At 58.9% G+C, this 14,238-nt stretch overlaps 1 protein-coding gene across 1 annotated transcript in view; it reads right to left on the reverse strand.

The window, feature by feature from the left end:
• Positions 1-2,748: 2,748 nt before the first annotated feature.
• Positions 2,749-14,238, reverse strand: part of LOC148134004 (syntaxin-1B) — a gene marked incomplete at its 3' end in the record, with an annotated part of 39,486 nt that continues 27,996 nt past the window's right edge. The window contains exons 5-6 of the mRNA XM_087985702.1: positions 5,093-5,201; positions 2,749-2,822 (exon numbers count right to left, since the gene is read on the reverse strand). Coding sequence (XP_087841828.1) covers positions 2,749-2,822; positions 5,093-5,201 — 183 coding nt within the window. The remainder of the gene's footprint in view (positions 2,823-5,092; positions 5,202-14,238) is intronic.

Below are 14,238 nucleotides of genomic sequence, written 5' to 3' on the forward strand. Positions count from 1 at the left end.
ACCCCCTCCCTATCTCTGTAACCCCCTACACCCCCCTCCCTATCCCTGTAACCCCCCGACACCCCCTCCCTATCTCTGTAACCCCCGACACCCTCTCCCTATCTCTGTAACCCCCGACACCCCCTCCCTTTTCCTGTAACCCCCTACATCCCCTCCCTATCCCTGTAACCCCCTACACCCCCTCCCTATCCCTGTAACCCCCTACACCCCCTCCCTATCTCTGTAACCCCCTACACCCCCTCCCTATCTCTGTAACCCCCTACACCCTCTCCCTATCTCTGTAACCCCCTACACCCTCTCCCTATCTCTGTAACCCCCTACACCCCCCTCCCTGTCTCTGTAACCCCCTTAACCCCCCTCCCTATCTCTGTAAACCACTACACCCCCTCCCTATCTCTGTAACCCCCCAACACCCCCCTCCCTATCTCTGTAACCCCCTCCCTATCCCTGTAACCTACATACCCTCCCTATCTCTGTAACCCCCTCCCTATCCCTGTAACCCCCTACAGCCCCTCCCTATCTCTGTAACCCCGCTACACCCCCTCCCTATCCCTGTAACCCCCGCCCTATCCCTGTAACCCCCTACAGCCCCTCCCTATCTCTGTAACTCCCCTACACCCCCCTCCCCATCTCTGTAACCCCCCAACACCCCCTCCCTATCTCTGTAACCCCCTACACCCCCCTCCCCATCTCTGTAACCCCCCAACACCCCCTCCCTATCTCTGTAACCCCCTACACCCCCTCCCTATCTCTGTAACCCCCTACACCCCCCTCCCTATCCCTGTAACCCCCTACACACCCTCCCTATCTCTGTAACCCCGACACCCCACTCCCCATCTCTGTAACCCCCTACACCCCCTCCCTATCTCTGCAACCCCCTACACCCCGCTCCCTATCTCTGTAACCCCCTACACCCCCCTCCCTATCCCTGTAACCCCCTACACCCCCTCCCTATCCCTGTAACCCCCTACACCCCCCTCCCTATCTCTGCAACCCCCTACACCCCCTCCCTATCTCTGCAACCCCCTACACCCCCTCCCTATCCCTGTAACCCCCTACACCCCCCTCCCCATCTCTGTAACCCCCAACACCCCCTCCCTATCGCTGTACCCCCCCTACACCCCCCTCCCTATCTCTGCAACCCCCTACACCCCCTCCCTATCTCTGCAACCCCCTACACCCCCTCCCTATCCCTGTAACCCCCTACACCCCCCTCCCCATCTCTGTAACCCCCAACACCCCCTCCCTATCGCTGTACCCCCCCTACACCCCCCTCCCTATCTCTGCCACCCCCTACACCCTCTCCCTATCTCTGTAACCGCCTGCACCCCCTCCCTGTCTCCGTAACACCCCTGCACCCCACTCCCTATCCCTGTAACCCCCTACACTCCCTCCCTATCACTGTAACGCCATACACCCCCCTCCCTATCTCTGGAACCCCCTACACCACCTCCCTATCTCTGTAACCCCCTACACCCCCTCCCTATCTCTGTAACCCCCTACACCCTCCTCCCCATCTCTGTAACCCCCTGCACCTCCCTCCCTATCCCTGTAACCCCCCTACACCCCCTCGCTGTCTCTGTAACCCCCGACACCCCTCCCTATCTCTGCCACCCCCTACAACCCGGCCCTATCTCGGCCACCACCTACACCCCCTCCCTATCTCTGTAACCCCCTGCACCTCCCTCCCTATCCCTGTAACCCCCCTACACCCCCTCGCTGTCTCTGTAACCCCCGATACCCCCTCCCTGTCTCTGTAACCCCCTACACCCCCTCCCTGTCTCTGTAACCCCCCAACACCCCCCTCCCTATCTCTGTAACCGCCTACACCCCCTCCCTATCTCTGTAACCCCCTCCACCCCCTCCCTATCCCTGTAACCCCCTCCACCCCCTCCCTATCTTTGAAACCCCCTACACCCTCCTCTCTATCTCTGTAACCTCCGACACCCCCTCCCTATATCTGTAACCTCCTACACCCCCTCCCTATCTCTGAAACCCCCTACACCCCCCTCCCTATCTCTGTAACCCCTCTACACCCCCCTCCCTATCTCTGTAACACCCTACACCCCCCCTCCCTATCTCTGTAACACCCTACACCCCCCTCCCGATCTCTGTAACACCCTACACCCCCTCCCTATCTCTGTAACACCCTACACACCCCTCCCTATCTCTGTAACACCCTACACCCCCCCTCCCTATCTCTGTAACACCCTACACCCCCCCTCCCTATCTCTGTAACACCCTACACCCCCCTCCCGATCTCTGTAACACCCTACACCCCCCTCCCGATCTCTGTAACACCCTACACCCCCTCTCTATCTCTGTAACCCCCTACACCCCCTCCCTATCTCTGTAACCCCCTACACCCCCCTCGCTATCTCTGTAACCCCCTACACCCCCCTCCCTATCTCTGTAACTCCCTACAACCCCTCTCTATCTCTGTTACCCCCTACACCCCCTCCCTATCTCTGTAACCCCCTATACCCCCTCCCTATCTCTGTAACCCCCCCTACACCCCCTCCCTATATCTGTAACCCCCTATACCCCCTCCCTATCTCTGTAACCCCCTATACCCCCTCCCTATCTCTGTTACCCCCTACACCCCCTCCCTATCTCTGTAACCCCCCTACAACCCCCTCCCTATCTCTGTAACCCCCTACACCCCCCTCCCTATCCCTGTTACCCCCCCTCCACCCCCTCCCTCCCCTCCCTCCCTCCCTCCCGTCCCTCCGTCCGTCCCTCACTCACATCATCCGTGAACACGGCCAGTTTGCCGCTCTCCAGCATGTCCTCCAGCTCCTCATTGGTGGTAGTGCGGCCAGCTGTGGGTCAGAGGGCACAGGGTCAGAGCGGGCAGGGTCAGAGGGCGCAGGGTCGGAGAGGACTGGGTCAGCGGGTGCAGGGTCAGTCCCTGGTTCAGAGGGGAAAGGGTCAGTGCCAGGGTCAGAGGGGAAAGTGTCAGTGCCGCGGTCAGAGGGGAAAGGGTCAGAGGGCACAGGGTCAGATCCAGGGTCAGAGGGCACAGGGTCAGTGGGCACAAGGTCAGTGATGGGGTCACAGGGCACAGGGTCAGTGCCGGGGTCAGAGGGGACAGGGTCAAATCCAGGGTCAGAGGGCACAGCGTAGGGACAGGGTCAGCTATGGGGTCAGAGGGCACAGGGTAAGGACGGGTGAAGGGGTCAGAGTGTGGGGGCAGAACCGAAATGCCTGTGGGAGGGGGTCCCTGCCTCCCTCCCCCCTCACTCCCTCCTACCCCCTCACTCCCTCCTACCCCCTCACTCTCCTCACTCCCTCACCTCACTCCCTCCTCTCCCCTCACTCTGCCTCACTCTTCTCACTCCCCTCTCACTCGCCCTCACTCCCTCACCTCACTCCCTTCCACGCTCCCCCCTCAATCCCTCCTCCCCCCAATCCCTCCTTCCCCCCACTCCCCGCTCACTCTCCCCACTCACTGCCTGCCTCACTCCCTTCCACCCTCACTCCCTTCCACACTCCATCCCTCAATCCCTCCTCCCCTCAGTCTCCCCTCACTCTCCCCACTCCCCCCCACTCCCCCCTCACGCTCCTCACTCCCCCCACTCCCCCTCACTCTCCTCACTCCCCCCACTCACCCTTCACTCTCCCCCCTCCCCCCTCACTACCCCACTTACTCTCCTCACTCCCTTCACTCCCTGCTCAGGCTCCCCACTCCCCCCTCACGTCCCCATTCCCCTCTCACTCCCCGCTCACTCCCCCTCCCTCCCCTCACTCCCCCCTCCCTCCTCCCTCCCCCCACTCCCCCCTCACTCCTCCCTCCCCCCACTCCCCCCTCACTCCTCCCTCCCCCCACTCTCTCCCTCCCCCCACTCTCTCCCTCCCCCACTCTCTCCCTCCCCTCACTCTCTCCCTCCCCCCACTCTCTCCCTCCCCCCACTCACTCCCTCCCCCACTCACTCCCTCCCCCCACTCACTCCCTCCCCCCACTCTCTCCCTCCCCCCACTCTCTCCCTCCCCTCACTCTCTCCCTCCCCCCACTCTCTCCCTCCCCCCACTCTCTCCCTCCCCCCACTCTCTCCCTCCCCCCACTCACTCCCTCCCCCCCCACTCTCTCCCTCCCCCCCCACTCTCTCCCTCCCCCCACTCTCCCCCTCCCCCCACTCTCTCCCTCCCCCCACTCTCTCCCTCCCCCACTCTCTCCCTCCCCTCACTCTCTCTCTCCCCCCACTCTCTCCCTCCCCTCACTCTCTCCCTCCCCTCACTCTCTCCCTCCGCCCACTCTCTCCCTCCGCCCACTCTCTCCCTTCCCTCACTCTCTCCCTCCCCCCACTCTCTCCCTCCCCCCACTCTCTCCCTCCCCCCACTCTCTCCCTCCCCTCACTCTCTCCCTCCCCTCACTCTCTCCCTCCCCTCACTCTCTCCCTCCCCTCACTCTCCCCCTCCCCTCACTCTCCCCCTCCCGCCACTCTCTCCCTCCCCCCACTCTCTCCCTCCCCTCACTCTCTCCCTCCCCTCACTCTCTCCCTCCCCTCACTCTCTCCCTCCCCCCACTCTCTCCCTCCCCTCACTCTCTCCCTCCCCCCACTCTCTCCCTCCCCTCACTCTCTCCCTCCCCCCACTCTCTCCCTCCCCCCACTCTCTCCCTCCCCTCACTCTCTCCCTCCCCTCACTCTCTCCCTCCCCTCACTCTCTCCCTCCCCTCACTCACTCCCTCCCCTCACTCTCTCCCTCCCCTCACTCACTCCCTCCCCTCACTCTCTCCCTCCCCTCACTCACTCCCTCCCCTCACTCACTCCCTCCCCTCACTCACTCCCTCCCCTCACTCTCTCCCTCCCCTCACTCACTCCCTCCCCTCACTCACTCCCTCCCCTCACTCACTCCCTCCCCTCACTCTCTCCCTCCCTCCACTCTCTCCCTCCCCCCACTCTCTCCCTCCCCCCACTCTCTCCCTCCCCCCACTCTCTCCCTCCCCCCACTCTCTCCCTCCCCCCACTCTCTCCCTCCCCCCACTCTCTCCCTCCCCTCACTCTCCCCCTCCCCCCACTCTCTCCCTCCCCTCACTCTCTCCCTCCCCTCACTCTCTCCCTCCCCTCACTCTCTCCCTCCCCTCACTCACTTATTTCCAGTTGTCGCTGGATTCGATCTTTACATCGATCGCGGTACTTGGACTGAGTCGCGTTATACTCAGTCATAACCTCGACAAATTTCCTGGAGAGTGTGGAATGCTGCACAGAGAGAGAGAGAGAGAGTGAGAGAGGGGGGAAAGGACAGTGTATCTAACACACCACAGTCCCAGTGAGAGAGGGGGGGGAAAGGACAGTGTATCTAACACACCCCGGTCCCAGAGAGAGAGAGAGGGGGGAAAGGACAGTGTATCTAACACACCACAGTCCCAGTGAGAGAGGGGGGGGAAAGGACAGTGTATCTAACACACCCCGGTCCCAGAGAGAGAGAGAGGGGGGAAAGGACAGTGTATCTAACACACCCCGGTCCCAGAGAGAGAGAGGGGAGAAAGGACAGTGTATCTAACACACCCCGGTCCCAGAGAGAGAGGGGGGCAAGGACAGTGTATCTAACACATTCCGGTCCCAGAGAGAGAGGGGGGAAGGACAGTGTATCTAACACACCCCGGTCCCAGAGAGAGAGAGGGGGGAAAGGACAGTGTATCTAACACACCCCGGTCCCAGTGAGAGAGAGAGGGGAAAGGACAGTGTATCTAACACACCCCGGTCCCAGAGAGAGAGAGAGGGGGGAAAGGACAGTGTATCTAACACACCACGGTCCCAGAGACAGAGAGAGGGGGGAAAGGACAGTGTATCTAACACACCCCGGTCCCAGAGAGAGTGAGAGGGGGGAAAGGACAGTGTATCTAACACACCACGGTCCCAGAGAGAGAGGGGGGAAAGGACAGTGTATCTAACACACCCCGGTCCCAGAGAGTGAGGGGGGAAAGGACAGTGTATCGAACACACCCCGGTCCCAGAGGGAGAGGGGGGAAAGGACAGTGTATCTAACACACCCCGGTTCCAGAGAGAGAGAGGGGGGAAAGGACAGTGTATCTAACACACCACGGTCCCAGAGAGAGAGTGGGGAAAGGACAGTGTATCTAACACACCCCGGTCCCAGAGAGAGAGAGGGGGGAAAGGACAGTGTATCTAACACACCCCGGTCCCAGAGAGAGAGGGGGGAAAGGACAGTGTATCTAACACACCCCGGTCCCAGGGAGAGGGGGGAAAGGACAGTGTATCTAACACATCCCGGTCCCAGAGAGAGAGAGGGGGGGAAAGGACAGTGTATCTTACACACACCGGTCCCAGAGAGAGAGAGGGGGGAAAGGACAGTGTATCTAACACACCCCGGTCCCAGAGAGAGAGAGGGGGGAAAGGACAGTGTATCTAACACACCCCGGTCCCAGAGAGAGAGGGGGGGGGAAAGGACAGTGTATCTAACACACCCCGGTCCCAGAGAGAGAGGGGGGAAAGGACAGTGTATCTAACACACCCCGGTCCCAGAGAGAGGGGGGGGAAAGGACAGTGTATCTAACATACCCCGGTCCCAGAGAGAGAGGGGGGAAAGGACAGTGTATCTAACACACCCCGGTCCCAGAGAGAGAGGGGGGGAAAGGACAGTGTATCTAACACACCCTGGTCCCAGAAAGAGAGAGGGGGGAAAGGACAGTGTATCTAACACACCCCGGTCCCAGAGAGAGAGAGAGGGGGGAAAGGACAGTGTATCTAACACACCCCGGTCCCAGAGAGAGAGGGGGAAAAGGACAGTGTATCTAACACACCCCGGTCCCAGAGAGAGAGAGGGGGGAAAGGACAGTGTATCTAACACACCCCGGTCCCAGAGGGAGAGAGGGGGGAAAGGACAGTGTATCTTACACACCCCGGTCCCAGAGAGAGGGGGGAAAGGACAGTGTATCTAACACACCCCGGTCCCAGAGAGAGAGACGGGGGGAAAGGACAGTGTATCTAACACACCCCGGTCCCAGAGAGAGAGGGGGGAGAAAGGACAGTGTATCTAACACACCCCGGTCCCAGACAGAGAGAGGGGGAAAGGACAGTGTATCTAACACACCCCGGTCCCAGAGAGAGAGGGGGGGAAAGGACAGTGTATCTAACACACCTCGGTCCCAGAGAGAGAGGGGAGAAAGGACAGTGTATCTAACACACCCCGGTCCCAGAGAGAGGGGAAAGGACAGTGTATCTAACACACCCCGGTCCAAGAGAGAGGGGGGAAAGGACAGTGTATCTAACACACCCCGGTCCCAGAGAGAGAGAGAGGGGGGAAAGGACAGTGTATCTAACACACCACGGTCCCAGAGAGAGAGGGGGGAAAGGACAGTGTATCTAACACACCCCGGTCCCAGAGAGAGAGAGGGGGGAAAGGACAGTGTATCTAAGACACCGCGGTCCCAGAGAGAGAGGGGGGTGAAAGGACAGTGTATCTAACACACCGCAGTCCCAGAGAGAGAGGGGGGAAAGGACAGTGTATCTAACACACCCCGGTCCCAGAGAGAGAGAGGGGGAAAGGACAGTGTATCTAACACACCCCGGTCCCAGAGAGAGAGAGGGGGAAAGGACAGTGAATCTAACACACCCCGGTCCCAGAGAGAGAGAGGGGGGGGGAAAGGACAGTGTATCTAACACACCCCGGTCCCAGAGAGAGAGAGGGGGAAAGGACAGTGTATCTAACAGTACCCGGTCCCAGAGAGAGAGGGGGGAAAGGACAGTGTATCTAACACACCCCGGTCCCAGAGAGAGAGGGGGGGGAAAGGACAGTGTATCTAACACACCCCGGTCCCAGAGAGAGAGAGGGGGGAAAGGACAGTGTATCTAACACACCCCGGTCCCAGAGAGAGAGAGGGGGGAAAGGACAGTGTATCTAACACACCCCGGTCCCAGAGAGAGGGGGGGGAAAGGACAGTGTATCTAACACACCCCGGTCCCAGAGAGAGAGGGGGAAAGGACAGTGTATCTAACACACCCCGGTCCCAGAGAGAGAGGGGGGGGGAAAGGACAGTGTATCTAACACACCGCGGTCCCAGAGAGAGAGAGAGGGGAAAGGACAGTGTATCTAACACACCCTGGTCCCAGAGAGCGAGAGGGGGGAAAGGACAGTGTATCTAACACACCCCGGTCCCAGAGAGAGAGGGGGGGGGAAAGGACAGTGTATCTAACACACCGCGGTCCCAGAGAGAGAGAGAGGGGAAAGGACAGTGTATCTAACACACCCTGGTCCCAGAGAGAGAGAGGGGGGAAAGGACAGTGTATCTAACACACCCCGGTCCCAGAGAGAGAGAGGGGGGGGAAAGGACAGTGTATCTAACACACCCCGGTCCCAGAGAGAGAGAGGGGGGGGAAAGGACAGTGTATCTAACAGACCCCGGTCCCAGAGAGAGGGGAAAGGACAGTGTATCTAACAGACCCCGGTCCCAGAGAGAGGGGAAAGGACAGTGTATCTAACACACCCCGGTCCCAGAGAGAGAGAGAGGGGGGAAAGGACAGTGTATCTAACACACCCCGGTCCCAGAGAGAGAGAGGGGGGGGAAAGGACAGTGTATCTAACACACCCCGGTCCCAGAGAGAGAGAGAGGGGGGAAAGGACAGTGTATCTAACACACCCCGGTCCCAGAGAGAGAGGAAAGGACAGTGTATCTAACACTAACACACCCTGGTCCCAGAGAGAGAGAGGGGGGAAAGGACAGTGTATCTAACACACCCCGGTCCCAGAGAGAGAGAGAGAGGGGGGAAAGGACAGTGTATCTAACACACCCCGGTCCCAGAGAGAGAGAGGGGGGAAAGGACAGTGTATCTAACACACTCCGGTCCCAGAGAGAGAGAGAGAGAGAGAGAGGGGAAAGGACAGTGTATCTAACACACCCCGGTCCCAGAGAGAGAGGGGGAAAAGGACAGTGTATCTAACACACCCCGGTCCCAGAGAGAGAGGGGGGGAAAGGACAGTGTATCTAACACACTCCGGTCCCAGAGAGAGAGAGAGAGAGGGGAAAGGACAGTGTATCTAACACACCCCGGTCCCAGAGAGAGAGGGGGAAAAGGACAGTGTATCTAACACACCCCGGTCCCAGAGAGAGAGAGAGGGGGAAAGGACAGTGTATCTAACACACCCTGGTCCCAGAGAGAGAGGGGGGGAAAGGACAGTGTATCTAACACACCCCGGTCCCAGAGAGAGAGAGGGGAAAGGACAGTGTATCTAACACACCCCGGTCCCAGAGAGAGAGAGGGGAAAGGACAGTGTATCTAACACACTCCGGTCCCAGAGAGAGAGAGAGAGAGGGGAAAGGACAGTGTATCTAACACACCCCGGTCCCAGAGAGAGAGGGGGAAAAGGACAGTGTATCTAACACACCCCGGTCCCAGAGAGAGAGAGAGAGGGGGAAAGGACTGTGTATCTAACACACCCTGGTCCCAGAGAGAGAGGGGGGGAAAGGACAGTGTATCTAGCACACCCCGGTCCCAGAGAGAGGGGGGGGGAAAGGACAGTGTATCTAACACACCCCGGTCCCAGAGAGAGAGGGGTGGGAAAGGACAGTGTATCTAACACACCCCGGTCCCAGACAGAGAGAGGGGGGAAAGGACAGTGTATCTAACACACCCCGGTCCCAGAGAGAGAGGGGGAAAGGACAGTGTATCTAACACACCCCGGTCCCAGAGAGAGAGGGGGAAAGGACAGTGTATCTAACAGACCCCGGTCCCAGAGAGAGGGGAAAGGACAGTGTATCTAACAGACCCCGGTCCCAGAGAGAGGGGAAAGGACAGTGTATCTAACACACCCCGGTCCCAGAGAGAGGGGAAAGTACAGTGTATCTAACACACCCCGGTCCCAGAGAGAGAGGGGGGATAGGACAGTGTATCTAACACACCCCGGTCCCAGAGAGAGAGAGGGGGGGGAAAGGACAGTGTATCTAACAGACCCCGGTCCCAGAGAGAGCGGAAAGGACAGTGTATCTAACACACCCCGGTCCCAGAGAGAGAGGGGGAAAAGGACAGTGTATCTAACACACCCCGGTCCCAGAGAGAGAGGGGGGGAAAGGACAGTGTATCTAACACACTCCGGTCCCAGAGAGAGAGAGAGAGAGGGGAAAGGACAGTGTATCTAACACACCCCGGTCCCAGAGAGAGAGGGGGAAAAGGACAGTGTATCTAACACACCCCGGTCCCAGAGAGAGAGAGAGGGGGAAAGGACAGTGTATCTAACACACCCTGGTCCCAGAGAGAGAGGGGGGGAAAGGACAGTGTATCTAACACACCCCGGTCCCAGAGAGAGAGAGGGGAAAGGACAGTGTATCTAACACACCCCGGTCCCAGAGAGAGAGAGGGGAAAGGACAGTGTATCTAACACACTCCGGTCCCAGAGAGAGAGAGAGAGAGGGGAAAGGACAGTGTATCTAACACACCCCGGTCCCAGAGAGAGAGGGGGAAAAGGACAGTGTATCTAACACACCCCGGTCCCAGAGAGAGAGAGAGAGGGGGAAAGGACTGTGTATCTAACACACCCTGGTCCCAGAGAGAGAGGGGGGGAAAGGACAGTGTATCTAACACACCCCGGTCCCAGAGAGAGGGGGGGGGAAAGGACAGTGTATCTAACACACCCCGGTCCCAGAGAGAGAGAGGGGTGGGAAAGGACAGTGTATCTAACACACCCCGGTCCCAGAGAGAGAGAGGGGGGAAAGGACAGTGTATCTAACACACCCCGGTCCCAGAGAGAGGGGAAAGGACAGTGTATCTAACAGACCCCGGTCCCAGAGAGAGGGGAAAGGACAGTGTATCTGACAGACCCCGGTCCCAGAGAGAGAGGGGGAAAGGACAGTGTATCTAACACACCCCGGTCCCAGAGAGAGAGGGGGAAAGGACAGTGTATCTAACAGACCCCGGTCCCAGAGAGAGGGGAAAGGACAGTGTATCTAACACACCCCGGTCCCAGAGAGAGGGGAAAGTACAGTGTATCTAACACACCCCGGTCCCAGAGAGAGAGGGGGGATAGGACAGTGTATCTAACACACCCCGGTCCCAGAGAGAGAGAGGGGGGGGGGAAAGGACAGTGTATCTAACAGACCCCGGTCCCAGAGAGAGGGGAAAGGACAGTGTATCTAACACACCCCGGTCCCAGAGAGAGAGGGGGGAAAGGACAGTGTATCTAACACACCCCGGTCCCAGAGAGAGAGAGAGGGGGGGGAAAGGACAGTGTATCTAACACACCCCGGTCCCAGAGAGAGGGGAAAGTACAGTGTATCTAACACACCCCGGTCCCAGAGAGAGAGGGGGGAAAGGACAGTGTATCTAACACACCCCGGTCCCAGAGAGAGAGAGGGGGGGGAAAGGACAGTGTATCTAACAGACCCCGGTCCCAGAGAGAGGGGAAAGGACAGTGTATCTAACAGACCCCGGTCCCAGAGAGAGGGGAAAGGACAGTTTATCTAACACACCCCGGTCCCAGAGAGAGAGAGAGGGGGGAAAGGACAGTGTATCTAACACACCCCGGTCCCAGAGAGAGAGAGGGGGGGGGAAAGGACAGTGTATCTAACACACCCCGGTCCCAGAGAGAGAGAGAGGGGGGAAAGGACAGTGTATCTAACAGACCCCGGTCCCAGAGAGAGGGGAAAGGACAGTTTATCTAACACACCCTGGTCCCAGAGAGAGAGAGGGGGGAAAGGACAGTGTATCTAACACACCCCGGTCCCAGAGAGAGAGAGAGAGGGGGGAAAGGACAGTGTATCTAACACACCCCCGGTCCCAGAGAGAGAGAGGGGTGAAAGGACAGTGTATCTCACACACCCCGGTCCCAGAGAGAGGGGAATGGACAGTGTATCTAACACACCCTGGTCCCAGAGAGAGAGAGGGAGGAAAGGACAGTGTATCTAACACACCCCGGTCCCAGAGAGAGAGAGGGGGGAAAGGACAGTGTATCTAACACACCCCGGTCCCAGAGAGAGAGAGAGGGGGAAAGGACAGTGTATCTAACACACCCCGGTCCCAGAGAGAGAGGGGGGAAAGGACAGTGTATCTAACACACCCTGGTCCCAGAGAGAGAGGGGGGGAAAGGACAGTGTATCTAACACACCCCGGTCCCAGAGAGAGAGGGGGGAAAGGACAGTGTATCTAACACACCCCGGTCCCAGAGAGAGAGAGGGGAAAGGACAGTGTATCTCACACACCCCGGTCCCAGAGAGAGAGAGAGAGAGGGGAAAGGACAGTGTATCTAACACACCCCGGTCCCAGAGAGAGAGGGGGGAAAGGACAGTGTATCTAACACACCCTGGTCCCAGAGAGAGAGGGGGGGAAAGGACAGTGTATCTAACACACCCCGGTCCCAGAGAGAGGGGGGGGAAAGGACAGTGTATCTAACACACCCCGGTCCCAGAGAGAGAGAGAGGGGGAAAGGACAGTGTATCTAACACACCCCGGTCCCAGAGAGAGAGGGGGGAAAGGACAGTGTATCTAACACACCCCGGTCCCAGAGAGAGAGAGGGGAAAGGACAGTGTATCTCACACACCCCGGTCCCAGAGAGAGGGGAAAGGACAGTGTATCTAACACACCCTGGTCCCAGAGAGAGAGAGGGGGGAAAGGACAGTGTATCTAACACACCCCGGTCCCAGAGAGAGAGGGGGGAAAGGACAGTGTATCTAACACACCCTGGTCCCAGAGAGAGAGGGGGGGAAAGGACAGTGTATCTAACACACCCCGGTCCCAGAGAGAGAGGGGGGAAAGGACAGTGTATCTAACACACCCCGGTCCCAGAGAGAGAGAGGGGAAAGGACAGTGTATCTCACACACCCCGGTCCCAGAGAGAGAGAGAGAGAGGGGAAAGGACAGTGTATCTAACACACCCCGGTCCCAGAGAGAGAGGGGGGAAAGGACAGTGTATCTAACACACCCCGGTCCCAGAGAGAGAGGGGGGAAAGGACAGTGTATCTAACACACCCCGGTCCCAGAGAGAGAGAGAGAGAGGGGAAAGGACAGTGTATCTAACACACCCCGGTCCCAGAGAGAGAGGGGGGAAAGGACAGTGTATCTAACACACCCCGGTCCCAGAGAGAGAGAGAGGGGGGGAAAGGACAGTGTATCTAACACACCCCGGTCCCAGAGAGAGGGGGGAAAGGACAGTGTATCTAACACACCCCAGTCCCAGAGAGAGAGAGGGGGGAAAGGACAGTGTATCTAACACACTCCGGTCCCAGAGAGAGAGGGGGGAAAGGACAGTGTATCTAACACACCCCGGTCCCAGAGAGAGAGGGGGGAAAGGACAGTGTATCTAACACACCCCGGTCCCAGAGAGGGGGGGGGGGGAAAGGACAGTGTATCTAACACACCCCGGTCCCAGAGAGAGGGGGGAAAGGACAGTGTATCTAACACACCCCGGTCCCAGAGAGAGAGAGGGGGGAAAGGACAGTGTATCTAACACACCCCGGTCCCAGAGAGAGAGAGAGGGGGAAAGGACAGTGTATCTAACACACCCCGGTCCCAGAGAGAGAGGGGGGAAAGGACAGTGTATCTAACACACCCTGGTCCCAGAGAGAGAGGGGGGGAAAGGACAGTGTATCTAACACACCCCGGTCCCAGAGAGAGAGAGGGGAAAGGACAGTGTATCTCACACACCCCGGTCCCAGAGAGAGAGAGAGAGAGGGGAAAGGACAGTGTATCTAACACACCCCGGTCCCAGAGAGAGAGAGGGGGGAAAGGACAGTGTATCTAACACACCCCGGTCCCAGAGAGAGAGGGGGGAAAGGACAGTGTATCTAACACACCCCGGTCACAGCGAGAGAGAGGGGAAAGGACAGTGTATCTAACACACCCCAGTCCCAGAGAGAGAGAGGGGGGAAAGGACAGTGTATCTAACACACTCCGGTCCCAGAGAGAGAGGGGGGAAAGGACAGTGTATCTAACACACCCCGGTCCCAGAGAGAGGGGGGAAAGGACAGTGTATCTAACACACCCCGGTCCCAGAGAGAGAGGGGGAAAGGACAGTGTATCTAACACACCCCGGTCCCAGAGAGAGGGGGGGGGAAAGGACAGTGTATCTAACACACCCCGGTCCCAGAGAGAGAGGGGGGGGGGAAAGGACAGTGCATCTAACACACCCCGGTCCCAGAGAGAGAGAGAGGGGGGAAAGGACAGTGTATCTAACACACCCCGGTCCCAGAGAGAGAGAGAGGGGGGGAAGGACAGTGTATCTAACACACCCCGGTCCCAGAGAGAGAGAGCGGGGGGAAAGGACAGTGTATCTAACATACCCCGGTC

The sequence above is a fragment of the Chiloscyllium plagiosum genome, unplaced genomic scaffold (genome assembly GCF_037043375.1).
Source record: "Chiloscyllium plagiosum isolate Xiang-an unplaced genomic scaffold, Cpla_swu_hap1 HiC_scaffold_130, whole genome shotgun sequence".
In the NCBI taxonomy this organism is placed as follows: domain Eukaryota; kingdom Metazoa; phylum Chordata; class Chondrichthyes; order Orectolobiformes; family Hemiscylliidae; genus Chiloscyllium; species Chiloscyllium plagiosum.